This window comes from Otolemur garnettii, unplaced genomic scaffold (assembly GCF_000181295.1).
Source record: "Otolemur garnettii isolate 467f Iridium unplaced genomic scaffold, OtoGar3 scaffold00005, whole genome shotgun sequence".
Taxonomy (NCBI): domain Eukaryota; kingdom Metazoa; phylum Chordata; class Mammalia; order Primates; family Galagidae; genus Otolemur; species Otolemur garnettii.
Genome location: NW_003852400.1, coordinates 41,122,893 through 41,150,620, shown reverse-complemented (window position 1 = coordinate 41,150,620; position 27,728 = coordinate 41,122,893). Strand labels below are relative to the sequence as shown.

Below are 27,728 nucleotides of genomic sequence, written 5' to 3'. Positions count from 1 at the left end.
TTAACACAACAACTATGAGAATGACATGAAGGCTATGTTGGCCAATTGGATGAAAGTATTTCAAATTGTATATGGAACAACACACTGTATGATAGTATTAATGTACACAAGTATGATTTAATTTAAAAAAAAGAACATGCAACATAGTCAACAGAGATCATCTCTTGGATATTCTTCAGAATTATCTGTATTTTCCAAATTATCTACAATGGATTTATATTCTTTTATACTCATCAAAGTGGGCCAAGTTTTTTTCCTTAAATAATGAGTGAGGAGTTGGGCTTACTAGCTTTAATATATTACAACTGAAAGGATAGATAGTGCCTATTATGTCTATAACCAAGAAAACAAGCCCTTGATATTTGATAAAGTTATAAAAGAGAAAAAATTGTGTGCTGTGCTAATTCTGAACACTAATACATTTTTTAAAATTTCTATTAATTCTTACCTAAAAATTGAAGACTAGACATCCTTGAAATCATATCTTTTGATAATTTTTTATAGTCAATAAACTTAACTGGTTTGTGGATGTATCACAGATTATCTAATCACAAAAGAGTCTAGCATTAAACTGGGATTTCAGATGTATGACAGACTATTAGAAATGTTTGGGTTAGAGAATTTTCCTCAGAACTTCTCAGATTTTATACAAACATGATTTGCTTTTCTAGAATTTTATGTGGTAGCTCAGCCTTTGGGTTATAATGGACGGCATCAATTAAGAGGGCCCATTTTGTTGAAATTATCCAGAGGCCAGTTTGACAATTGTTCTGCTTAAGCTATGACCGTTTTGCGGGGAAGCTCAGTCAGAGTAAAGGCAGACTGAGCATTGTGTTTCAAGAATCCAGACTGGGGTGGTTTGGGGAGGCTTTCTTTGGTCTATTCTAAGAATCCTTGGATGACAGAACTACCCTAGTGTTGTCTAGTGACGACTGGAATTGTTTGGGGCAAGGACAAAGGACTCAGCAGCTCTTTCTTAGATTGTTCCTTGGAGCAGAATTGATTGCCTGTGAAGAAATGAGATGTATTCGTTCATCCATTCATTCAACATCTGCCATAGGCTAGTAAAATTGTAGATGCAAAGTGATAGAGTCTCTGTCCTTAAGAAAAACATGTCCTAGTGAGATAACAAATATCTAATTGATGATTGATACATACCAGAGATATTATGGCAGGACAGGGGAAAAATCACTTCAAGGATTAGTTTCCTGGCCATTCTCCTAATTTAGATCTCTGTCTCTCCTCTGTAGCATTATCCTAGATGCTTTGGGAACAGTAGAGAAATTGCATTCATTGTCCCAGAATCCAAGGCCTTTCCAACTTCAGAGACCATCACTGAGGATTTCAGATGTATGACAGACTATTAGAAATGTTTGGGTTAGAGAATTTTCCTCAGAACTTCTCAGATTTTATACAAACATGGGTTGCTTTTCTAGAATTTTATGTGGTAGCTCAGCCTTTGGGTTCTTACGGACTGCGTCAATAGTTAAGACTATTACAGACTGACCCCTGGGTCAGTGACGTGCGACAACATTGCCACCCACTGGTGACAAAGAGTCTCTGTGGGCCTTGGCCTGGGCCCCGAGCCAGGATGCTGCCAGTTCTGCTGGGTGGAACTAAAACCAGTCTGGGACTGTCTGGCCATGCAGGAACAAGTTTAAGTTCACTGACACAGCATGCTGGAATTGTACAAAAGTAGTCTCATGTGATGCTTGTCATATATGTTACATGACACACAGCATACACATGTGGAGTGTGACCCTGGCACCGTCTCTTGCCTGCTAGCTACATGACCTCGGGTGAGTTGCGTAACCTGTCTGTGCCCATCCTTCACTTGTCAAATGGGATAAGCCTAGTGCCCACTTCTCAGGGCTGTTCTGAGAGCTGAGTTAATCCATATCTAGTAATGAGAGCAATGCCTGGCACAGAGTAAGGCCTCGGAGTGCGTCAGTTATGATGATCAGTCGCTGGGTTGACGTTACAGGCACCTCGGCCTTCCTTTCTCTTACTGAGCCTCTTTGCCCTGTGCCGCAGGCTCTAGTGATTTTGTGTGTTGAAATATTTTCTCAGGTTCCCCCCTTCCGTCCCTCGTCCCTCAGGCTGAGCTGCCTGAGACTTTAAGAATGTTTTAGAAAGTGTCGGTCATATGGGAAGAAGAGAGAGAGCTTCTTTCTAACATTTTAAAGAGAAAAATAGTTCCAAGATTTCCACATGTACCAGCAGAGAACTAATACTCTAAGCAACCTGCCTGCCATGGGAGGGGCTTCCTTCTGTGGGGAGGGTGTCCTGCCACCATCTTATCTCAAGGATCAATATCTGGCCACGTGCAGACCTTTCTTCACAACCGGATTTGTGGTGCAGCACGTGTTGTGTGTCTTGGAATCGCCTCATCCCTGTGTTTGCGGCGCTGCTTCTTCTGAGCTGGGAATGTCACTTCCTGTTGAGCGTCTCTCTTGGAGATGGGGGCCCGGGAAATGGAATGTTCTGTTTTAAGAGTCATGTCTGTGTTGCACTTCAGTAAAGATGCCTCATTTCAGTACACTGACGTTTAAGAAGAAAGATCTCAGTCTTTAATGGATAGGGCCTTTGGAACTGGGAAAATATATATATTTATTCATCAATTTATTAAGCATGTTCTACCGAAATGGGTTTTCTCCCCCATTGGAGTTTTGTGGAAATCTTGTTGATGTTAAAATATTATGTCAAGAAGTTCTTTGGTAATTAGGCAGATATAAATCTTTTTTTTTTTTTTTTTTTGAGACAGAGCCTCAAGCTGTCCCCCTGGGTAGAGTGCTGTGGCATCACAGCTCACAGCAACCTCCAACTCCTGGGCTCAAGCGAGTCTCCTGCCTCAGCCTCCCAAGTAGCTGGGACCACAGGCGCCTGCCACAACGCCTGGCCATTATTTTTGGTTGCAGCCATCATTGTTGTTGTTTGGCGGGCCTGGGCTGGGGATTCCAACCCGCCACCTTAGGTGTATGTGGCTGGCGCCTTAGCCGCTTGAACCACAGGCGCCGAGCCGGCAGATATAAATCTTAAGTTAATTTTATGAAGAATTGTACTTGCCTTGCTGGTTTGTGGAAATTGAAAAGTTCATCATGTTGTCATTGTGACCATTCTTCCTCCAATCTCTCCTACTCTCTTCGGAGTCAAATACATGACCCCATCTCCCGCTCACTTTCTAAGTTGGCAGGGGTTGAAGTCATGCTTTTGCCATTTTTTTTTTTTTTTTTTTGAGATAGAGTCTGAAGCTGTCACCCTGGGTAGAGTGATGTGGCGTCACCGCTCACAGCAACCTCCAACTCCTGGGCTTAAGCAATTCTCTTGCCTCGGCCTCCCAAGTAGCTGGGACTATAGGTGCCTGCCACAATGCCCAGCTCCTTTTTGGTTGTAGTTGTCATTGTTATTTGGCGGGCCTGGGCTGGATTTGAAACCGCCCGTTCCAGTGTATGTGGCTGGTGCCCTAGTTGCTTGAGCTACAGGTGCTGAGCCTGCCCTTTCATTTTTTGGGATAGAGTCTCACTTTGTTGCCCAGGATAGAGTGCCATGGCATCAGCCTAGCTCACAGCAACCTCAAACTCCTAGGCTCAAGGAATCCTCCTGCCTCAGCTTCCTGAGTAGTTGGGACTATAGGTGCCTACCATAAAGATTGGCCAATTTTTCTATTTTTAGTAGAGATGGGCTCTCACCATTGCTCAGGCTGGTCTCGAACTCCTGAGCTCAAGAGCTCCTCCCGTCTTAGCTTCCTGGAGTACTAGGATTACAGGTGTGAGCCCCTGAGCCTACCCTTTTAAGTGGGGGACTCTGGAAGGTATGGAATGGGTGAGAGAAAGGGTTTGGATATTCTGGAGCAGAGCAGACTCAGTTGAACATGACAGCTGTTTTCAACTTTGGAGAAGCTAGAAGAAAGTTTGGGCTTATTTTCTATAGATCCAGCAGGCAGAACTAGTTTCGATGGGTAGAAATTGCAGTCATCATGATAAGACTGTTGAATGCCTAGCGTGGTTCAGAAACAGAAGTGGTCACCTTGACTGAGTGTGTGCCTACACATTAAAGACTGAGATCTTCTTTTTAAACATCAGTGTACTGATGACTCATCACTGCCTGTGTTTAAGGAGGTTCTGATTTGCCTTGGGATGTTCTTGAGGAGATATTTGCATCCAGTGGAAGGCTGACCTCTGCACTTCCTTTCCTGGTTGCCAGTCTATGTGTCTACCTGGCACCTGTAAAGAACCAAATGATGACTTGCCCGTCATTCAGGAACAACAACTATTGGGCTGGGGCGGGGCTTCCTTGGATTGTCTGAAGCATCCTCCTAGTGGCCCTCCATTGTGCTTGTAAAACTGCCCCCAGTGTCTTGATCTCCTGAAAATCCTTTAAGAAGACATGCAATTTGGGTGGCTGGCCCAAGTGTGGTTCTGTTGTCCCCTGAGCCCTGCTGTGGCCACATTCTATCGGATGCCTTTCCTGGGTGTCTGCCTTGTCTGGACTCTGCTTTCTCCCTCTTTACCGATGACACCTTCCCAGATCAGACGGGATCTCTTCCTTCTGTAAATTGTCTTTAAAATTTCACTAGTCCTTTAAAGTGCTTGAATGTGTGTTGGGTCTACAGGTCACAGTTTGACAATAGTTCCTGGATGATTGGATTACAAAATTGTGAACACAGAGATAAAAAGAAGAAAATATAAACTCAAAATGATAGCCCAAGCAGACATGGCTGAAAATGAGCAGCAGCGTAATCCAAAGGCCACAAAAAAGACAAGGCCAGTTCCAGAGCAGCAAGCAACAAGATTAAAAATCCCTAACAGCTGTGAGGCCAGGAGCCAGGGGAATAGGAGGTAGAACGTTCTGGAAGATGCTACTGCCTGAGGTAGGTAGAGCCCGCAGAGACTAGGACTGGCCTAGGCCTGCAGCTAATGCTTACAGGTGGTGTCTGCTGGTGGGACAGAGCAAGTGGACCAGGCAGTGATGCAAATCTCAAATCTCCCACTGGGAATCTTTCTGTGGATTGGAGTACAGTGGTGGAACCTGAAGAAATGCCTGAACTTCTCCGAGATCCAGTGTGAGGGTGGCTAACACACAAGACTATTTTGTTGCCCACTTATCAAATGAATCTCTCTCCTCTCTCCTGCCCCTTCTCTCCTCCCCACTGCCGGGAATTCCCCTTCCCCAACCAGGGACCAGCTCAAGGGCCATAGCAAGAGCATGTCACATCTTGCTTGGCAGAGTCCCCAACCCACATGAAGGTTACTTGCCGGGTTACCAGAAGTATATGCAGGGGAATAGAGCAGCAAGGATCACACAATCCCTATTGATCCGAGGGTATAGGAATATGTGTATTTTAATATTGTAACGACCAATAACTAATAGTTCTGAGCATAGTGCTGGGATTACACACATCAATTTTTTTCTTTACAAAAACACAATCATGCTATTTACAGTCGTGTGTCACTTGACAACAGTAATACCTTCCGAGACATGTGTCAGTAGGTGATTTGTCTCTGTGTGAATCTCAGGGAGTGCTCTGACACACACCGAGGTGGTGTAGCCTACACACCTGGGCTCCAGCTCTCAGGCGGCACACCTGTACAGCATATGAATTTACTGAATAGCACAGGTGGTTAACACATTGGTAAGCATTTGTGTATTTAAACATAGACCAACGCAGTGAACTATACTATAAAAATGAAATAATGGTGCATCCGAATGGGGCGTCCTGGGTGAGTCAGTGGGTGAGTGGTGAGTGGATATGGAAGCCTAGGACATCGCTGTGCACTACTGTTGACTATATATTCTTAGGCTGCACTAAATTCATAAAAAGATTTTTCTTTCTTCAGTAGTAAATTAACCTTAGCTCATTATAACACTTTTACTTTATTAACTTTAACTTTTATTAACTTTTTTTTTTTTGCAGTTTTTGGCTGGGGCCGGGTTTGAACCCACTACCCCTGGCATACGGGCCAGCGCCCTACTCCTTGAGCCACAGGCACTGCTCAATTTTTTTAACTTTTGTATTAATAATAACACTTAGCCTAAAACACACATTGTGCACTTGTACAGGAATATTCTTCTTTTTATCCTCATTCTATAAGCTTTTTTCAAACTTAGGCTCAAGTAATTCTCTCTCCTCAGCCTTTTGAGTAGCTGGACTACAGGTGGCCCCCAGAAAGCCCAGCTATTTTTAGAGACAGGGTCTCACTCTTGTTCAGGCTGGTCTTGAACTCCTGAGCTGAGACAATCCACCCGCCTCCGCCTCCCCGAGTGTTAGGATTATAGGCATGAGCCACCAAGCCCAGCCCATCTATCTTTTAAGGAATTGACTTGTATCATCTAAGTTGTTGAAGTTGGTACAGAGTCATTACTAGTATTCCTTTTTATCCATCCCTTAAATGTTCTTTGGATCAGTAGTGATGGCCTTTCATTTCTGATATTAGTGATTTGTGTTTTATCTCTCTTTAGCTTGACTCAAAGTTTATCAATCTTATCAATCCTTTGAAAGAACCATTGATTTTCCTTATTAATTTTTTGTTTTCGAGGTGGCGCTTGTGGCTCAGTGAGTAGGGTGCTGGCTCCATATACCGAGGGTGGCAGGTTCAAACCCAGCCCTGGCCAAACTGCAAAAAAAAAAATAGCCGAGCATTGTGGTTGGCACCTGTAGTCCCAGCTACTCGGGAGGCTGAGGCAAGAGAATCACTAAAAAAAAATTTTTTTGTTTTCAATGTCATCAAGTTCTCTAATTTTTACATTTTTAATAAAGTTTTAGCAATGAGAATTCTCAAAGAGCATACATTCTCTAATTTTATTATTTCTTCTGTCTAGTTTGAATGTAATTTGCATTTCTTTTTCTAGCTTCCTCAGATGGGAGCTCCGATTATTGATTGTAGACCTTTCTTCTTTTCTATCTATGCATTCAATACTAATAATTTCCTGTAAGGACATTTTTACTTTTACTCACAAAATTTGATAAATTGTATTTTCATTTTTACTTAATTCAAAACATTTAAAAATTTCTCTTGATGGTTCCTCTTCGACTGCTCATTTGTACATAACAGTACGCCTACCAAAAAGTTTTCAGGAAGCTTCAAGAATGGCAGAGACCATCTTGCACCATGACAATGGGTCTGCCCACACAGTCAACATTACCATTCAGTTCCAAAGCCCACAGAGGGCAAACTTAGGACTTATCCATCCTGCAATAAAAAAACTGCATTCGTGGAAGAAGGTTTTCCAGCCCTGAAAAAGCTGCTCACCTAGTGTGTAAATGCAGTGCCACTAGAGTGTCTTGGCATTTAAATGCAGTGCCAAGAGCGTATGTTGGTGCGCCAATACAGTGCCACTAGCGCTAGTTGGCATGCCAATGCAGTGCCACTAGAGTGTCTTAGCACGCCAATGCAGTGGCACTAGCACGTCTTGGCATGCCAATGTAGTGCCACTAGTGCATCTTAGCTCGCCAAGGCAGTGCCACTAGCACGTGTCGGTGTGCCAATAGAGTGCCACTCGTGTGTCTTGGTGCGCCAGTGCAGTGGCACTAGTGCTTCTTGGTGCGCCAATGGAGTGCCACTAGTGCATGTTGGTGTGCCAATGCTGTGCCACTAGCACATCTTGGTGCGCCAATGGAGTGCCACTAGCGCATGTTGGTGCACCAATGCTGTGCCACTAGAGTGGGTTGGCACAACAATGCACAGGCACCGGCGCGTCTTGGCATGCCAGTGCAGTGGCACTATTGTGGGTCAGTGCACCAATGAAGTGCCACTGGTGTGTGTTGGCATGCCAATGCAATGGCACTAGCGCGAGTTGGCACACCAATGCACTGGCACTATCATGTGTTGACACACCAATGCACTGCCACTAGCATGTCTTGGCACGCCACTGCTGTGGCACTAGTGTGACTTGGCACACCAACACAGTGGCACTAGTGTGGGTTGGCGTGCCAATGAAGTGCCACTGGCGTGGGTTGCCATGCTAATGCAATGGCACCATTGCATCTTGGTGCGCCAAGGCAGTGGAACTAACACGGCTTCGGGGGCCAATGCAGTGTCACTAATGCATTTTTTGTGTGAACGTGGTGCCACTAGTGCGTTTTTTGTGCCAATGCAGTGCCTCTTGCATCATTTGGCGCCAATGCAGTGCCCCGAGTGTGACTTGGCGCACCAGTGCAGTGGCACTAGCACATTTTTGTGCCAATGCAGTGCCATTAACACGTTTTGGCATGAATGCAGTGCCACTAATTTGTTTTTGATGCCAATGCAATGACACTAGCACATTTCTTGTGCCAATGCAGAGCCACTTGCGCAGTTTTCACGCCAATGCAGTGCCACTAGTGAGTTTTACATACCATGCAGTATCACTAGTGCATTTTTCGTGCCAATGCAGTGGCACTAGTGTGGTTTTTGCACCAATGTAGTGACACTAGTATGTTTTTTTTGCACCAAATGCAGTGTCACTAGTGCACTTTTTTGGTGCCAATGCAGTGCCACTAGTGCAGTTTTCACACCAATGCAGTGACACTAGCGTGGTTTTTGCACCAATGCAGTGCCACTAGCATGTTTTTTGTGCCAATGCAGTGTCACTAGTGCGGTTTTAGCGCCAATGCAGTCCCATTAGCGTGTTTTTCACGCCAATGCAGTGACACTAGTGCCTGTTGGCCCTAGTGACTTATTAACATAAAGTAATGAGCTATTATAATCATAAAGGAAGAGCAAAATAATCAAAATGTAATAATAACTAACTTTTACAGATGACATGTTCCAGGCACTGTCCTAATAGTTTCATTTGAATTAGGCCATTTATTTCCTTCTCCCCAACCTACATTTAGAGATGAAAAAACTGAAACCACATTTGCAAAGTTGCACAGTTATCAAGTGGTGGGCTTTGAAACCAGTCAGTCTGACCTAGAGCAGGGAATCTCAATTACTATGTGGCAATGTCCCTCAGGGTTTTGAATGATTTAATTATGTCAGGCAGCAATAGGGAATTAACCTCAAAACAAGTAGAATTAATAAGATTTTATTAAGTTAGTCAGATTTTAAAATAGTTTAAAAACTAGATAGTTCTATATTAAATAATATAAGGAGGAAAATAACCCATTACAATGAAAATATAAAGTTACCAATACATACACTCTCTCTGGAAGGACACCCAAGAAATTCATCACATTGTTTTGCTTCCGTGGAGGGGAATTGGATGGTTGGAAGTGGGGCAAGAGTGGGTTACATTGTACATGTTTTATACCTTGAAAGTATGTGAATGGATTACCATTCCAAAAGCAAAAATAAACAACAACAAAAGAAAAATTAAAAAGGGTAAAACCATCCAATAAGAAATAGTATTGAGGGACATTGCTTGTGCCAGATGGCACAATATTATAAAAACAATGAAAACAATGAAATTTTGCTTCAACACTAGATTGACTAACTACTAGAGCAGCACAGATCCCAGAAACTGGCACCAGCATGAAGGGGAAGCAAACGGGCAGGCTGGTTTTTGAGCAAGGGAAGAGTTTTTTCTAGAAAGCCTTTGACTCAGGACAGAACACCAGGAAGAGAAGAGAGGGAAAGTAGAACCACTCCAAAGCCTATGAGCATCCCTGATGAGTCAGTTTCCTTCTGATATCGTTACCTTCTCAGGAAGTTACCTCTGAGGCTGCACTTCCAAATGAAAAGGGGGTGGGCCATGAATTCAACACAGAGGAAGAGGCAACTTGGAGGCTGGGATGTTCTTTTGACCTGGGGAGTCTGGTTGTCCACATAACATTAAGCGAGTCATTTATAATGATCACTAGCACTGACTAAGTGATTTATGGGGGTCAGGCACAGTTCCAGGTGCTTTGTAGGTATCATGTAATTCAATCTTTATCTCCATCCTTTGTAGCAGCATCCTCAAAAGGAACAAGGTGAGGAAAACAAAGGATGTAGATGTAGGCACCCGAGTCATACAGTAGGTGGCAGCACTGGGCTCCAGTGCCCCTGCAATCCCCTCCACTGTACCACAGCTAATCCTACTCAGTCTCCATATACAAAGAGGGAGAGCCTAAGGTTCTCTCTAATTCTGAAAGTACTACTATTCTGGGAACAATTCCAGGATCCATCCTTAAACTGGTTTCTGCTGTGGCCACCTGAACCCACTAACTCTGAGCCCATCTCAACTCTCCTCCATATTTAGGGGTTCATGCTGAGTCAGCTTTGTTATGGCCAAAATCCAGGACACCATTTTTAAAAAAATAACATTTAAATAATTGAAAGCTAAAAGTGATAATTCAGGTGTCCATCTCGGGGTGTTTTTGTTGTTGTTGTTTTTGTTTGTGTTTTTGAGAGAGTCTCACTCTTTCACCCAGGCTAGTGTGCAATGGCATCAGCCTAGCTCACAGAAATCTCAAACTCCTAGGCTCAAGTGATCCTCCTACCTCAGCCTCCTGAGTAGCTGGGACTATAGGAGCCCACCACAATGCCCAGATAATTTTTCTATTTTTAGTAGAGGCAGGGTCTTGCTTTGCTCAGGTTAGTCTCAAATTCTTGAGCTCAAGCAATCCTCCTGCTTCAGCCTCCCAGAGTGCTAGGAGTACAGGTGTGAGCCACTGTGCCTTGGCCTTCTCTGGGTTTTTAAAAATGAAATTTTTAACATGAAAAATAATGCTCATCACTTGTAACTATTACAGAAATGCAAATCAAAAGCACTTTGAGATACTGCCTAACCTCAGTGAGAATGAACCACATCACAAGGTCTGAAAACACAGATGCTGGTGTGGGTGTAGAGAGAAGGGAAAATTCTTGCACTGTTGATGGGACTGGACACTAGTACATTCTTTATGGAAAGAAGTATAGAGACTCCTCAAAGAACTAAAAGTAGACTTTTCATTTGATCTTACAATCCCATCATTAGGTGTCTACTAAAAGAAAAAAAGTCATTTTGCCATAAGGACATTTGCACTTGAATGTTTACAGCAGCTGAATTCACAAGTGCAAAGATGTTGAAACAACCCCAAAGTCCTTTAACACACAAGTAGGTTAATAAAGTGTGGTATATGTATACCATGGAATATTATTTACCCCTAGAAAGATGGAGATTTTGTATCTTTTGTAATGACCTGGATGGATTTGGAGAACACTCCGTTAAGGGAATGGTAAAACAATTATCTCATGTACTCAGTACTAAAATGACACTAGAAGATTAACAACTACGTGCCCACAGGAGAGAAAAAGTCAATTAAATTCAAGAAGAGGGGAGAGGGGCAGAAGGTTCAGCAAATTCCCACCCAATGGGAACTATGCATGAGTATATGTCCCATTTTCTGGGTGATGGACTCAACTACAACTCAAACTTTCCCTTACAAATACAAACAACGCAACTTACTCATACGGACTTTTCTATTAATCTGAAATTTTAAAAAAACACACAAAAAGATTTTTAAAAATAGCAGAGGGTGGGATGTTCTTTTGACCTGGGGAGTCTGGTTGTCCATATGTCCAGACTCTATTCTAATTTACTATGATGAATCACAGCTCAAAGAAAGTAGTCTCAAAGATAAAATAGATGAAACCACGACTAAGGTGCAAGACACCAAGGTTGAAAAAATGTTTTTTTTTTTCTTTTTTATGAACTGCTAACTTTGTATGACCTTGTTTACAGGAACAGAGATCTCTGAACTCTCTCGGAGAAACACCAACTTGTTGCTACACAGAACAAGTGGGCTGAGTAGGAAAATGGTAAAGAATATTCCTTGAGGGCGGTGCCAGTAGTTCAAGGGGTAGGGTGCCAGCCACATACATGCAGGCTGGCGGATTCCATCTCAGCCCTGGCCAGCTAAACAATAATGACAACTGCAACAAAAAATTAGCTGGGCATTATGGTGGGCTCCTGTAGTTCCAGCTACTTGGGAGGCTGAGGCAAGACAATCATGTAAGCCCAAGAGTTTGAGGTTGCTGTGAGCTGTGACTTTACAGTACTCTACCGAGGGCAACATAGTGAGACTGTCTCAAAAAAAAAAAAAAAAAAAAAAAAGAATATGCTTTGAGAAGCTTCTGTGGCAGAAGCCAAGCCTTAACTTTGCAAATCCCTGGTTCCTAATCACGTGGGTTCCACAGGTCCTATTACAGTGTAATCTCCCCCCTTTTAACCTCCTTCTCCCCTCCCAGGATTCTGGACTCATTCTTTGCCCCAAAGGCGGGTTGCCATGGAGACTGGATCCGCCCCTACCCTGGAAGGGTTAGGATTTCCCACCCAGCCCAGGCCTCTCGGCAGAGCCTGCTACAGAGGAAGCCCAGCCCCGGGAGCTGTTACAGCTCTAGCTGTTGTCCTGGCCAGCCGGCTGGAGCAGCGCAAATCCGAGAGGGAACCGGGAACCGAGCAGTCTGACGGGGACTCCAGCATCGTCATCTCTCTCCCTTCCTTCTTGGGCTAGGCGTCAGGAAGGGGTTGGTGGGGTGGGCTGTCCGAATTCAGAAAGTGTATCCTGGTGGGGAGGGGAGTGTGACACCTGAGTTAAAGTGGCAGCTCAGCCCTTGGTGCTTTGGGCAAGTCATGTGCCCTCAGGTGGACTGAAAATGGAATCTATCTCTGAGGCCGTAGCAGGGATTAAAACACACAGTAGGAATAAAGAGTTTAACACAGTGCCTGGCACGTGGGGTGCTGCTCAACCAACTACTGGGATCACTCTTCTTCTAGTTATGAACACTGGCTAAGATTCTTGGCCTGATCTCCTATGTCTCTTGGGAAGATAGTCCCTGGCCCTAGCATAGATGGCAAGTTGTCAGGGATGCATGTTGGTGGCTGAGAAGCTGGGAAAAGTTGGGGCTAAAAGACTCTGAAAAACACAGTCCTTTGCTAGTTGAGTAGTATAACACTACCGTTCAGGTTTGTATTGCTTGATTTTTTTGAAGAAGGTAGTATTAGTTTCACAATTAGGAAAAACATTATTTTTATTTTAGAGATAAGAGGTCTCTTTATGTTGCCCGGGCTGGACTTCAATGGCTCCCTCACATTAGGGGAATCATTTAGCGTGCCAAGCTAAAGAAATATTTTGAACTCAGTTAGAACTAGTTGACATTTAATACTATAACAACTCTATCCCCAGTGATCATTATAAGGGATTTAAAGAATACGGTGACAACCACAACCTCACCTATGCCGTGTTCTGGCTGGGAATGCATAATCTAAACTAAATCACAATGAAGCCTCAGATGAACTCAAAAAGATGAACTCAGTATTTAACAAAAGTAAGAGACTATAATTTTCAAAAATGTCAGTGTCATAAAAGACAAGGAAAGTCTGCCGAAATGCTCCAGAGCAAAGGAGACTGACAAAGACTAATGAGACGTGATAACTAAATGCAGACACTGGTTCCATACTGGGGGGAAAGGCTCTGAGAGACGTTACAGGCAGACCTTGTTTACTGTGCTTTGCGTGTATTGTGGTTCTTACAAATGAAAGATTTGTGGCAACCCTGTGTGGACAAATTTATCGGTGCTGTTTTTCCAACAGCACATGCTCCCTCTGTGTATCTGTGTCATGTTTTGGTAATTCTCACACTATGTTAAATGTTTGCATGATGATTATACCTGTGATCTTTGCTGTTGTTATTGTACTTGTTTAGGACACCATGATCCATGCTCATATGAGATGGTGAACTTAAATGGGTAAATGTTGAGTTTGTTCCGACCACTTTTCCTGACCAGCTGTTCCTCCATGTCTCTCCCTCTTCATGGATCTCACTAACCCAGACACAAAATTATTGAAATGAGGCCAATGAATAATTCTACAAAGGTCTCCAAGTATTCAAGAGAAAGGAAGAGTTGCGGGTCTCTCACTTTAAACCAAAAGCTAGAACTCTGGGAGGCCAAGGGAGGTGGATTGCTTGAGTTCGAAACCAGCCTGAGAAAGAGCGAGACCCTGTCTCTACTAAAAATACCCAGGTGTTGTGATGGGCACCTGTAGTCCCAGCTACTGGGGAGGCTGAGGCAAGAGGATTGCTTCAGCCTATGAGTTTGAGGTTGCTGTGAGCTATGATGCCATGGCACTCTACCCAGGGTGACAAAGTGAGACTCTGTCTCAAAAAGAAAAAAAAGAAGCTGGAAGCGATTAAGCTTGATAGGGAAGGCATATCAAAAGCTGAGACAGACTAAAAGCTAGGCCTCTTGCAACAAACAGCCAAGTTGTGAGTGGAAAGAAAAAGTTCTTGTAGGAAATTAGAAATGCCACTCCAGTGAACACATGAATGATAAACACAGAAGTGAAACAGCCCTACTGCTGACACGGACAAAGTTTTAGGGGTCTGCATAGAAGATCAAACCAGCCACAACCTTCCCGTAAGCGGAAGCCTAATCCACAGCAAGGCCTCAACTCTCTTCATTTCTATGAAGGCTGAGAGAAGGGAGGAAGCTGCAGAAGCAGTTTGAGGTTAGCAGAGGCTGGCTCCTGAAATTTAAGGAAAGAGGCTGTCTCCATAATGTAAACGTCCAAGGTGAAGCAGTAAGCAGAAGCTGCAGCAAGTTAACCAGAATATCTAACCAAGATAACTGCTGAAGGTGTCTGCGCTAAACAGCAGATTTTCAATGTAAATAAAACAGCCGTATATTGGAAGAAGTCCTCTAAGACTTCCATAGACAGTAAGGAGAAGTCAATGCCAAGCTCCAAATCTTTGAGGGACAGGCTGACTCTCCTGGCTGGGGAGAATGCGGCTGGTGAGTTCAAGTTGAAGCCAGTGCTCATTGACCATTCCAGAAGTTCCTGGGCCCTTGAGAATTATGGGAAAGCTACTCTGCCTCTTCTCTATAAATGAAGCAATAGAGCCTGGATGACATCACATCTGCATATAGCATGGTTTATTATATATTTTAAGCCCACTGTATAGGTTTAAACCTATTGCTCAGAAAAAAAGAATCCTTTCAAAATATTACTGGGCATCGACAATGCCCCTGGTCAACCAAGAGCTCCGAGGGAGATGGACAAGGGGATTAATGTTTACATGCTGGTTCACAGGCATGCCCAGGAATCCCGGAGTACTTTTTAGTTAAGAAGTACATTTTGCAAGGCCATAGCTGCCGTAGACGGAGCAATTCCTCGGATGGATTTGGGCAAGGTAATTTGAAAACTTTCTGGAAAACATTCACCATTCGAAATTCCATTAAGAACATTTTTGGTTCATCAGAAGAGGGCAAAATAGCAACATTAATAGAAGTTTGGAAGAAGTTGATTCTGGCCCTCATGGCTGACGTGGAGGGGTTCAAGATTTCAAATGCAGGAAGTAAATGCAGATGTGGTAAAAATAGCAAAAGAGCCGGAATTGGAACAGGAGCCTGTAGATAGGATTGAATTGGTGCAATGTCATGATAAAACTGGAATGGATGAGGACTCGTTCTTTATGGATGAAGCAAAGCAGATTCCTGAGATGGAATCTTCTCCTTGTGTAGATGCTGCGGACGTTGTTGAAATGACAACAAAGGATGTAGAGAATCACATACAATTCTGTACAAGTAAAGCAACAGCAGGACTGAAGAGGACTGACTTCAGTCTTTAGAGAACTCTCATGGGTGGTGAAACACTGGGAAACAGCGTCACATGCCATAGTGAAATCTTTCATACAGGGAAGTCAATCAATTTGGAAAATTCATCGTTGTCCTATTTTAAGAAATTGCTACAGGACCCTAACCTTCAGCAATCACTGCCCTGATCTGTCAGCAGCCACCTACACTGAACCCTCTACTCGTAGAATGATTAGGACTCCCTGAAGGCTCAGATGATTGTTAGCATTTTTAGCGATAAAGCATCTTTCATTTAACGTACATTGTTTCCTGAACATAATGGCATTGCATGCTTAGTCAATTAAATTGTAGCATAAACACAACTTTTATATGTGCTGGGAAACCAAAAAATTTGTGTGACTCACTTTATTGTGGTATTCACTTTACTGCAGTGATCTGGGAACTAAGCATGCAATATCTCAGAATTGTGCCTGTATAAGGTCAATAGACAAAACCGGAATGCAGGCAGTGGATTAAATAAAAGTGCACACACCCTGAGGGAGAGACACACACACCAACACTGAAATAGCAAACAGTATGGTAAATGGGACACAATGTTAACATTAGGTGAGTCTCAGTGTAAAAGGTATACAGGGGTTCTTTATACTATTCTTACAACATTTCTGTAAGTTTTGAGATGATTAAATTTACAACAAATTTAAAAGGATTAGAACACTTAAATATTATCTGCATATGTTCTTAAGTTCTGAGGGTATGTTTATAAATGGAAATATTTTCTGTGTAAAATGGAAATGTCTTTCCTTCTCGTCTTCCCCTACAGACCCAATAAGATAAGCATAGCCTCATCAATGAGCAAAGGCCATTCTCTCGTTTCACAAAAGAAAAACAAAGTAAGAGCCCTAAGCACATAAAGCTTAATATTAGGGTAAAATTGTCATGATTCTAAAAGATAAAACGGAAAACCTGAGCCATAGATTGTTCATGATACAATTTTCAAAACCAGCAGTAGCTGCGTGGGATGACTGACAGAGTTACAAGTGCAGGAGATATGTGACTCCTGGGTGGACGTGATCTCCCTGTGAGACGGTGTCAAGCCCGTTCATATGCCACATTTTGCACCAACCTTGGACCTCAGTGTATCCAGACACTCTCCCTCTCCCATATTTGGAGATGGAGAAGTTGTGGGCCTCATACTTGTTTCATAATAAAAAACAGTTATATATGTTTAGTGTTTTAGTTCATTTGTGTTGCTATGAAGGAGTATCTGAGGCTGGGTAATTTGTAAAGGAAAAGGGTTTATTTGGCTCATGGTTCTGCCAGTTGGAAGATTGGGTGTCTGGTGAGAGCTGCTTCCGCTCATGGTAAAAGGGGAGTGGAGGTCAGGTGGCAAGACAGGAAGCAAAGGACGGGGGAGGTGCGTGCTCGGGTCTTTGCAACAACCAGCTATCATGGGGAAATAGAGCAAGAACTCAGTCATTACTGAAATACGGCACCATGTCATTCATGAGGGATCTTTGCTCATGACCCAAACACCTCCCATTGGGCCCCACTTCCAACATTGTGGATCAAATTTCAGCATGTTTGGGGGGCAAACAGCCAAACGATAGCAATATTCTTGCATCAAAATGGTGTTATGAAAAGGAAAATCCGCAGGTAGCAGTCACCCAGCACAGTTGCTTAGTTTGGGGACATGTCCTAAAGAGAAGGAGAAGAGGAAGTAGGAGAAGCTCAACATGGTGGCCTGGCTGACTTTTATAGGAGGGACTGAGGAGGTAGCTTTCTGGCGCTGATCTGGCCAAGTTATGGGAGACAAGATCAGGGTTGGCAAGATGTGGCTGCCCAAGCAAGCCTTTCTGTCCCCTGAATGCCACTCCAGGGTCCCACCACTCCTGTCTTGGGATGCACACTCTGGCAAGAGGAGCCCTCCCTGGGGACAGTGGGGTCATCCTGTGGAGAATACAGATGGCTCTCCATGGCTGTGAGTGCTAATTGTTCAGACATGATCAACTAGGAGCTCCCTTCCACAGAGTCTGTGAGAGGAGCCCAGGGGTGTAAAGAAAGGAACGCTCAGGTTATTGGAGGCAGAGCCTGTCTGAGGTGGTTTCACATGGAGGCCACAGCAGAGACTCCAGGATGCACTGATGTGTCACTATCTCTCCCGGGATCTGGTCTATGGGAGGGAGGTGGCAGCAGCACAAGGAAGGGGGCAGAGAAAGGTGCGGGGCGGGGCTGGCATCCAGCACACCGGCTCTGTCTGGGGAGGACAGGAGAACTGGAAAAAGATGCTTCTTCCAGCTCTCTTCTCCCTTCTGCTCCTCTTTCTTGACCAAGAGGGGAAGAAGGCTAAGCACTTTCTCTGAGGCAACAGACAGTCTGCTTCTAAACTAGAGCATTCATGACTTGCCACTAGCCTTCCTTTATTTGGACTGTCAGTCTGAAAACCAATCGCAGACCTCTCTTCAGAGTTGCTGGTTTCGTTGCTGGCCCCCATTGCAGGTCTCTGAGCCTGAACTCAGCACCAACGCCCAAACCATTTCCTCTCTTTCCTGTCCCCTGGCCTGCCTGTCCCCCCTACTTTGCCCAATGCCTCTCCTGAAATTTGCTTATTTGTCCTTCTAGAGGCATCTGGTTGTCACCCCAGAATCTTAACTCTTGCTTTTTCAGCAAAGCGTAGATCTTTTTCTTTAGCGTCTTCATTTCAGATGAGAAGTTGGGATTTAAAAGCAGCACATCTGTGTGTGGGTGCTTTAAAAACCCACAACAGAATGGGATAGCAGCTTGGTTATGAACATAGATGCTACACTAATTTTATTTTTTGTTTGTGTCTTATTTTTTCATTAACCTTTATAGCTGGCCAACAAAGAGGCATCCTGCAGTAGAAAAAATGCGGGTTTAGAAGTCAAACAGGTTTATGATGGAATCCCAGCTTTGCTGGTGCGCCTTGTGATAACATCAGTAGGTAACAGCCTGATGACAGCATTACTTGAGCTTGTCACTCATCTGTGTACGGTCTTCAGCACAGGGCCCAGCCCTGCTAAGTCTCAGTAAACATTATCTCGCATCATCAAGCAATCAATGTCAGGTGCCTGCACTGAGTATGCACCTAATAGATGCTCCAGCCCACCCCTGCCTCTTAGATGCCAACTTCCCTTCAAGCTTAAATGGGAATGGATTTTTACCAAAAACCAAGTTACAAGGTCACATGCTTTCTGTGATTTGACCCTTTCACTCCAGGTAGTGGGTTGGATGGTGGCCCCGATCATGGAGTCCGGTGACTGTTACCTATAGGATGGATGGTGGCCCTAATCATGGGATCCGGAGACTGCTGCCTATAGGATGGATGGTGGCCCTAATCATGGGATCCGGTGACTGCTACCTATAGGATGGATGGTGGCCCTAATCATGGGATCCGGTGACTGTTACCTATAGGACGGATGGTGGCCCTAATCATGGGATCTGGTGACTGTTACCTATAGGATGGATGGTGGCCCTAATCATGGGATCTGGTGACTGCTACCTATAGGATGGATGGTGGCCCTAATCACGGGATCTGGTGACTGTTACCTATGGGACCTTATAGGTTAAGATGTGATTACATCAGGGATTTTGAGAGGAGGAGCTTACCCTGAATTGTCCTGGGTGACCCCTAAATGCAACCACACACAGAGTGTGGTGAGGCCTGGGGTCACCCTTTCTTCTTTTGCTTTCTCTTGAAGCTTGGGGTTTTTTCAGGGACAGCAAAGCTTTTCTTTCACAGAGAGGGGCTGAGGGACTTTGAGGCAGACACATCACAGAGGAGAAGGCCGAATGAAGCAGGTTTTCCAACTGACAGTCTAGATCAGCGGTTCTCAACCCATGGGTTGTGACTCATAGGAACTGTATTAAAGGACCGCGGCCTTAGGAAGGTTGAGAACCACTGGTCTAGATAGAGGAAGGCTAGCTAGCAAAACACGGGTCTTCCTTGGAGCAAGAAAGCTACAGCAGCCAGAGTTGGAAGAGACTGAGATTCTTCCCTTACAGGTTCACAGGGGTGCCCTACCTTGGGGTGTCCTTCCTCTCTGCCACATAGAGGGGTGGGTGAGACCCAACCTTTTTTGTTTTCTGTTGCACATTGGAAGAATAAGAGTTGTCTTGGGCCACACGTTAAATACACAAACACTAATGAAAGCTGATGAGCAGGAAAAGGTGTGTAATTTTCCTGCTAGCCAACATCACAGATAATCAAAGCACTGCTCAAAATAATCAGCATGTGGCCCATAGGCTTCAGGTGGGACCCCCAGCCTGGCTCTGGCCCCCAGAACTGTGAGAGAATGCATTTCTGCTGTTGTAACCACCCCACTAGTGGTAATTTGTTGCAGCAGCTCCCGGACGCTCATATCCTGTATTAATTTGAGCTGCAAGACCAAGCCCTTCCTCTCATTCTCCCTGTAATTTGACAAGCAAAACAGCCCATGTGTGCCAGAGTCCAAAGCCCCCAGGTACCACAAACAGAACCTGGCTGGCTGGGCCCTTCTCCTCTCTGCCACACAGAGGGGTGGGTGAAGCCTGGGGTCACCCTTTCTTTTTTTGCTTTGTCTTGAGGCTTGGGGTTCTTTCACGTACAGCAAAGCTTTTCTTTTCACAAGTCATGACAAAGCTTAAAACACAAATATCTTCAGTTACATAATAGGTAGACTTCAGCAGAAACCTCTATGTTCTGTAGTAAATGGCTTTACTATAGCTCTTTCCTGTGTGTGGGCTTTGAGAGGGAAGACAGCCAGAAAGAGCACGTGGGACCAGAAGAGCTGTTGCCATGGTGAAAGCAAAATGCACAGAGGGGAGTGGAGAATTCTGGAAACCCAGACACCCTCCCTCGCAGCTCCACAAAACAAGCCAGAGACGCTGCCAGGCAGGTAACCCGATCTCTAGCCCTCCCAGCAGTTCCATGAATAAATAATGCAGTATTATCCACATTTTTCAGCGGAGGAGACAGAAGCCAAGGAAGATCAGTCAGTCTGTCCAAGTTCGCACAATTGGGAAGACAGCTGAGACCGGACTGGAGCAAATGTCTATCTGCCACCAAGACCCTGGCTCCGGGATGTCTTGCTGCCTCTAGCTAAAGAGAAATACAGGACAATGCAGTTGAAAGGATTTGGACTTACCAAACCCACCTCATTAGGATCCTAGAGGTAATTTGGCATCGCCTTGTGCAACCATGAACCAGAGTTCTGGCTTATGCCCACTGCAGAGTAGTTGCTGGGTAGGAGACTGCCCAGGAACAGGAAGCTTCCTATTGCTCTGCTGTCTAAATAGAGAACACCTGTGTCTCAGTCCCTTCTGCTACTAATTGGTGGTGTTACTGTTGTTAAAAAGGCCCCAACCTTGAACCTTTCCTGCCTTCATTTTTCCCATCTGAAATTTAGGCAGGTGGGTGGGCTGACTGGTACATTATATTAGTGCTTCCTTGGGGAGCATTTGTCAGGACTTATGCTATAGCAATTCAGTCTCCCAGGATGGAATTCAAACATCAGAATTTGCAGCATCTCCTGGATGATTCTTATGTGCAGCCCTAAGAATGGGTCATTTTTTGAGAACCATGGCTTACATGAATTTTAAGATTCTTCCAGATGTCCCGTCTTCTCTCGACCTATGCTCATGAAACCCAAGTGCTGCAGTTTTGATTCTCTAGTTTTTTTCTTTCTTTTTTTCTGAGACAGAGTCTCACTATGTCACCCTCAGTAGAGTGCTTTGGTGTCACAGCTCACAGCAACTCCAAATCTTGGGCTTAAATGATTCTGTTGCCTCAGTCTCCCAAGTAGCTGGGACTACAGGTGCCCTCCACAACACCTGGCTATTTTTGTTGTTGCAGTTGTTTAGTTGGCCCAGGCTGGGTTTGAACCCGCCACCTTCAGTGTATGTGGCTGGCACTGTAACCACTGTGCTACAGGCACCAAGACTGATTCTCTAGTTATTAACTCTTTATAAAGTCTGGCACTGAACCTTTCTATACAAGAAAAGTCACCTTGGTTTGCCACCAATATAATACTTAAAATCTATGTAATGATTTAAACTTATGGTCTTTCACATTTTTTAAAAAAAGAGGAAGGACTAATGAAATCATAAAATTATTCAAGTATCAAGTAATTATTATTCTAGGTCTTGCTCTAAATTAGGGGTGGGAAACCTTTGGCCTTAAAGACACATGTAGCCTGCTGGGTCCTTAAGTGCAGTCTTTTGATTGAACCCAAATTTTATAGAACAAATCCTTTTATTTTTAGTAATAGTAATACATTTTTTGTTTTTTATATTTTTATTTTTAACATGAATATGTCTAAAATACCAAAGGATAAATTTCAACAAAATAAACTTCCCAGATTGACACCAGTACCATCAGAACATTAGTAAGTCATGAGGGCTAAATCGACAGCTGCTTTGCTTATGACTCAGTTCTAACTTGCCCCACCTAACTGGTGCCACGACCACGTGAGGCTGGTTGGTGAGTGGTTATGGGGGTCAAGTACGCCAGTCTGGTACAGCTTTTGATGATGCATTGCGTACGTGTCTGTCGGAAGTGGAATCTGTGAACACTTGCACAGCTCAACAGTACTTTTTAATTCCATCTGCTTTAGAGCCCATTACGTCAAAGAAGACCAAGAGAACACTGAAGGAAGAAAACGGATCTTTTAATGAGGATTGGGAACTGCAATATTATCTTGTTTCTGCTAAAGAGAAGATGATTTGCTCGCTTTGTGATACTGCAATATCAACATCAAAGAAATTTAGCACTCATCAGCATTATAACACTCATAGGGACCACAAATATTTTAAGTTAGAGGGAGAGGTGTGAAAGGTTGTATTGCAGAAATTAGAAGATGAAAATCAAAATCAAAATCATTCTTGAAAGAATGATTTCAAGCAGCAATACGGCCTGGAATAATGCCACTGAAGCAACTTACAAAGCAGCTTTATAAGTTGCTTTTCCCCAAGCAGCTATATACTTGGGGGAAAAGGAAAGCCACTCAACGATGTAGAAATTGTGAAACGATGTACTGTCAAAGTTGAAGGATGCTTTGATGCCTGTACATTTCAAAGTACAAAGAGCTGCCTCTTTCAAGGAGAATCATATCTGATTGGCAGCATGAATTAACCCTCACCTTAACAGAACAACTACCTGCAATACGTCAAAAGGAAAATATGTGTTATTCAATTGCTTTGGATGAATCAACGGATACACTGACTCAGTGAAGTTTTGTACCTGGGTCATAACAGAAGATTTTCTTGGGTTATAACAGAAGATTTTCTTTGCTACAGAGTTACTTGTTTTGGACACTCTTGTGAATGGAACACATTCCATGTTCAAGAAGACTTCATCTTCATTGAAAATCATTGAAGATGACTTCCAAGATAAATATCATGGAGTTGGACTGAATTTAGCAGATTTAGTGAGTGTATGTACAGACGGTGTACCTTCCATGACAGGAAAACACGTGGAGTTTATTGTATAGGTTTAAAAAGTATGAACAGACCCAGACGCTCTCATTCCCTTTTGTTGTATCTTCCATCAGCAAAATTTTTGTGCTAAAGCTACTATTTTAAGTGACATCTTGCAAAAGTTATCATTTTAACTGTATTTGTGCTAACACATGGCCTGGGCAGTTGGCATCATCCGTTTCAGAACACGCTAAAGGTGAAGGATAAGGTATGCTGGGTGGATTTGCCATATCATTCTAAAGCACGTTGGCTATCACAGAGACAGGTATTGGCTAAAATTTTATCTCTGCAAGAACAGAGGGCTAAATTTTATGAAGAATAGAATCAGCGATGTGAATTCCTCAAAGAAGATTTCTATAGGAATGCAGCATTTCTATGTAAGATCATGTCAAATCAAAACACCTTTGCAAGGTGAAACTAAGTCTCTGTATGTGATATGATATGTGGCAAAAAAAAGAATCTAAGCATTTTGAAAATCATTTTTCAAAACATTTCTTCCAAAAGAAATTTCAGATGAACATTTTCCCCAATAGCAAAGGTAACAGGATGATATATAGAATCCTTTGAATAATACTCAGCAGTTACAGACCTACTAATTGGAGAATACAATGACAGTTTCACTGTCTTTGAGAACTGTGACAACACACTCAAATTAGCATGTCATCCTCACCAAGTTGATATCCCTAAGGCATCTAAAGAACTACAGATGGAACTGATTGAGTTCTCAGTAGATGACATTTTAAAGGCATTGTTTAATGCTACGAAGATCCGATTAAAATATAGAAAAACTCAGTAGAATACCTACGCCTTTGGCAGCATGCCTGAAAAATGCTTTCCTGCTTTTCAACCGTTTATTGCTGGGAATCTACATTCTTCTACCTAACCCAAATCAAGATGCCCTTAAAGTCACGGATGACTGATAACCCATCTAGAGGATCAACTGAAACTATGGACCTCCACACTGCAAGCAAATATTCACATGCTTTCCAACAAAAAGCCAACGGGACAAAGTCATTAAAAGGTTAGTTAACATGAAAATTAACAAGTAGTTTTAATTTTTTGAAATGAAGTACAGGGTAGGTAGATTTTTATAAAATAATGTACATTTTAAAGTATACCTAATCAAAGTGAATGTGGCCTTATTTGATTACAGCTAAATTAATGCAACCTTCCAACATGAGAAGATTCCCCAACCCCGCTCTAAATTGTAGGTTGAGGTTCTGAAAAGATTAGTTAATGTAATCTAGTCACTCAGTACTAATAAGCTCTCCTTTGTTCTGAGGATTGTTACAATCCAGCTGGAGATAGAGAAGTGAATAGTCTTTTGGGGAACTCCAAGTCCAAGGTGATAATATTAATTGTAGCCAATATTAATAACAACAGCAGCAGCAGTCATCACGATTTGAAAATGCTTATTGCATGGCGGGCTATGTGACAGGTGCTTCTTGTATATTATTTCAGACCATCACAACATCCCTGCTAGGTCAGCATCATTGCCTTCATTTGATTGCTGAGGAAACTCACGATCAGAGAGGTTAGGTGACTTGCTGAGGTCACACTGCTAAGAAGTAGCTGACTGCCATTCTGACCTAGGTCTGTAAGATTTTGAAATCAAAGCCTATACCATTTTCACCATATCATAGCACCTCTAGAAGGGATAGAGGTAGAGATGGAAGGAGAGGGTTCACTATCACGGGAGGGAGCCAGACACAGGGCGGAGGAACTGCTGGGAATTGCTCACAGGAAAGGTGTTACAAGAAATTAAATATTACACAGCTACATTTTAACTATGTTTTGAGCTCAGTCCTATTAGAAGATAAGACACTAAGACAGATGAATTCATTGTGAAGGTCTAATTCTGCAGCCAGTCCCAGCTCCCTCAAATCAGCCTCAAAAATAAACCCATCATATTCCTCTGTAAGTTGTACAGCTTGACAACGTCATTTTTTAGCCAGTACAAGCTCTTTGGTTCCAGCAGGTTTTCACTTGGGCTGATGGCTATCAGCGTACAAAGAAGAAAGGGTGGGGGTGAGCACAGCTGTCACAATCCCTTCCCCTGTGGTGTTGGGATCCAAACACGGTGTGGACCAGTATGTTTTGAAAGTTCATGCGCACACACACACAATTCAAAATGAGTTAGGGTCTGGCAAACACATTGTACACATATATACATTAATTAACTCAGAAATTTAAAGATAAAAATGTCTTATTTGAGAAACCCACTAGGCTAAAATAATTCACCTAGAAAGCCAGAGTAGCTGGAGGGGTATTAAACACACTGCGGCCTAGAGCAGGAAAAGGGAAAAAAGAAAGGAGCAGTACGTTTTCTTAATGAGCCTTTCACAAACCACCATTTCATGCTGTTACCCAAACAAGTAAAATCACCAAGGAACTTCAGATCTTAAAGAATATTCAGAGACTGTAGGAAGTGGTACAGATATCAGATCTTTTTTTAAAGGTTCTAAAAAATACTTATTACCTTTACAAAGTGGAAATTTCCTGAATGTACACAAAAGCGTGTTTATAATTACGTGTAAGTATGACCTTCCCACGTATATACACATACTGCACAGGCAAAAGGTACGTAAAAGACTGGGAGGCTAAACGCACAGTCTTGTAAGGATGAGTCAATTTCACAGCAACCTTTGCCTGTGGAAAATTACTTCCACTCTTGAATAAGGAGTAATGAAGATGTGCCCTTCACGGCAAATCATACCAGAGTGACAAGTCATTGCCCAGCTACGATGACAGATGGTATCAATACAGCCTAAATGTGGGTAACAGCTATCCCTGAAGGTGATCACGAGATGCCTAGGAAGGTATAGCAAGGAGACGCTGGGTTAACAGACTGAAAAGACACCCAGGTTGTGTTCTCCATATATTACTTACTCTAATATTTCTTAAAGATTCAAGAAAAATTGAGACTAAAGATGACATTATCTGAAATAGTTGGTGTGCTTGAGCTCCAGTTTTTAAAATCTGCAGACCATAAGCTTATTTTTCTCTTCCAAATGCTTATCCGATTAGAAGTGAACAGTTAGAACAGGTTTGTTTTCTAGGTGAAATTCTCTTTCCAGATCCTACATAGCAAACACACACACACACACACACACACACTCCTTTCTTTCTCTCCTTACAAGTATAAATCCCTGCCGTTAGACTGAGGAGGCTAAGAGCCGAAGAATGTGTTAAAGCAGAATTTTACCTCTTTGCTGATCGAACACAGATGGGGTGCTGAAATCCATGGTAGCCTGTTTCATCATTTATCATCAGAGTCTCTGGAGAGGAGAAAACACCATCTCACACGTTACAGTCAACACAGCAGGCAGAGACAGCATGGCTTGCCAAGACCTGGGTTTGAGAATTAAACGTGCATTAGAGCTGCAGGTTGTTGTCAAGGCGAAGGATGAAAGTAGGTAAATGCTATTCCTGTAAATACCTGCCAGGAAGAGGGTTACTCTCTAGCCTCATTCATCAGCTGTACTTGTGTGTGAATATTATATGCCCTCCTCCCCCAGACGAATAAACAAAATGGCCAAAAAACAGTATTGGTGGGGGCCACCTGCCTTTGGATCTGGGCTGGGAACACACGGCAGGTCACGCAGCTTCTGCAGCTGGAATGTCGCTTTAAACCAACAGAAACCTCAATGGGTGAGTGAGGCTTCACGGGGCAGACGGAGCATGTGCAAAGCTGTCAATGCAGTTTGCATTCGGCTGTGCTCTTGGTGGAGGGAGAACCGCAGTTGGGTCATGTGAGCAGAGAGTGCCACCTCAATGAAACAGGACGTAAATATTGTAGCAGGAGGCTGCTGGCCATGTGCAGTGTGGAGTAATTACCCACTTTCCCAGTCTTATCTTCAGACTCGCTTCAGCTCTGTTCTTGGACAGGGAGGATAGAAAAAAATGTCTCATTTGAAAGGTTATATTTCAAGGCTCGAAACAGGTGGGATGACCTGTTCTGTGGCTACCTCTCAGCCTCTGTCCCCAGCCACACCTGCCATCTCCCAGTGTGCTCATGGTGTCAGGGATGGAGGTTATGAATGTACTCAGGAAATGGACTTTCACTCACCAAGGCTGGCCTGGCTACCGCCACTGCTGGATGCCCAACCTGCCAGCAGCAGAGACCAACACTAAGGTCCTGATTTGGCACCATTCCCTGGGTGATCAGCCAGCTACCTGGTGGCAGGTTGGTTCCATCATGAAAGGGCCAATTTTTTTTTTCATACTGGATTGGACATTTACTCTGGATACAGATGTGTCTTCTCTGCACACAATGTTTCTGCCCAAACCAACAGCTGTGGACTTAATGCCATATCTACTCTCATGATACTCCATATAATATTGCTTCTGATCAAGGAACTCCACAAAAGAAGTGAATTCACTGGTCTTACCATGCTCCCCACCATCCTGTGCTGTCTGCATGGTGAGTGTTCCTGTTCCAGTCCATGTAATCCCACTTCTAATTAGTGCAGACACTCCCTGTTCTGACATGGCCATATTTTTTCCTTTAGGTTTTAGTTTCCTGACTCCTATGAACTTTTATCTTTATGCATATAACTGTGGAAAATTGGGTGAGCATTTATCAGGCATTTCTAGAATGCTCAGATTATCCTGGAGCTATGACTTCACACATCCAATCATATGGTAAGTATTTAATGAGTATTAACTATGGTAGGCAATGGTCTTGGTACTGAGGCCATGGTAGTGACTAGAACGGTATATGTGGTCCATGTTCTCAAGAAGCTTTTAGTTGGCTTGGTGCCTGTGGCTCAAGTGGCTAAG

At 43.4% G+C, this 27,728-nt stretch overlaps 1 protein-coding gene across 1 annotated transcript in view; it reads right to left on the bottom strand.

Moving 5' to 3' along the window:
• Positions 1 to 26,209, bottom strand: part of ANKRD55 (ankyrin repeat domain 55) — a 103,000-nt gene extending 76,791 nt beyond the window's left edge. The window contains exon 1 of the mRNA XM_003782753.1: positions 26,152 to 26,209. Within this exon, the coding sequence (XP_003782801.1) occupies positions 26,152 to 26,209 (58 nt within the window). The remainder of the gene's footprint in view (positions 1 to 26,151) is intronic.
• Between the last annotated feature and the right edge of the window lie 1,519 nt (positions 26,210 to 27,728).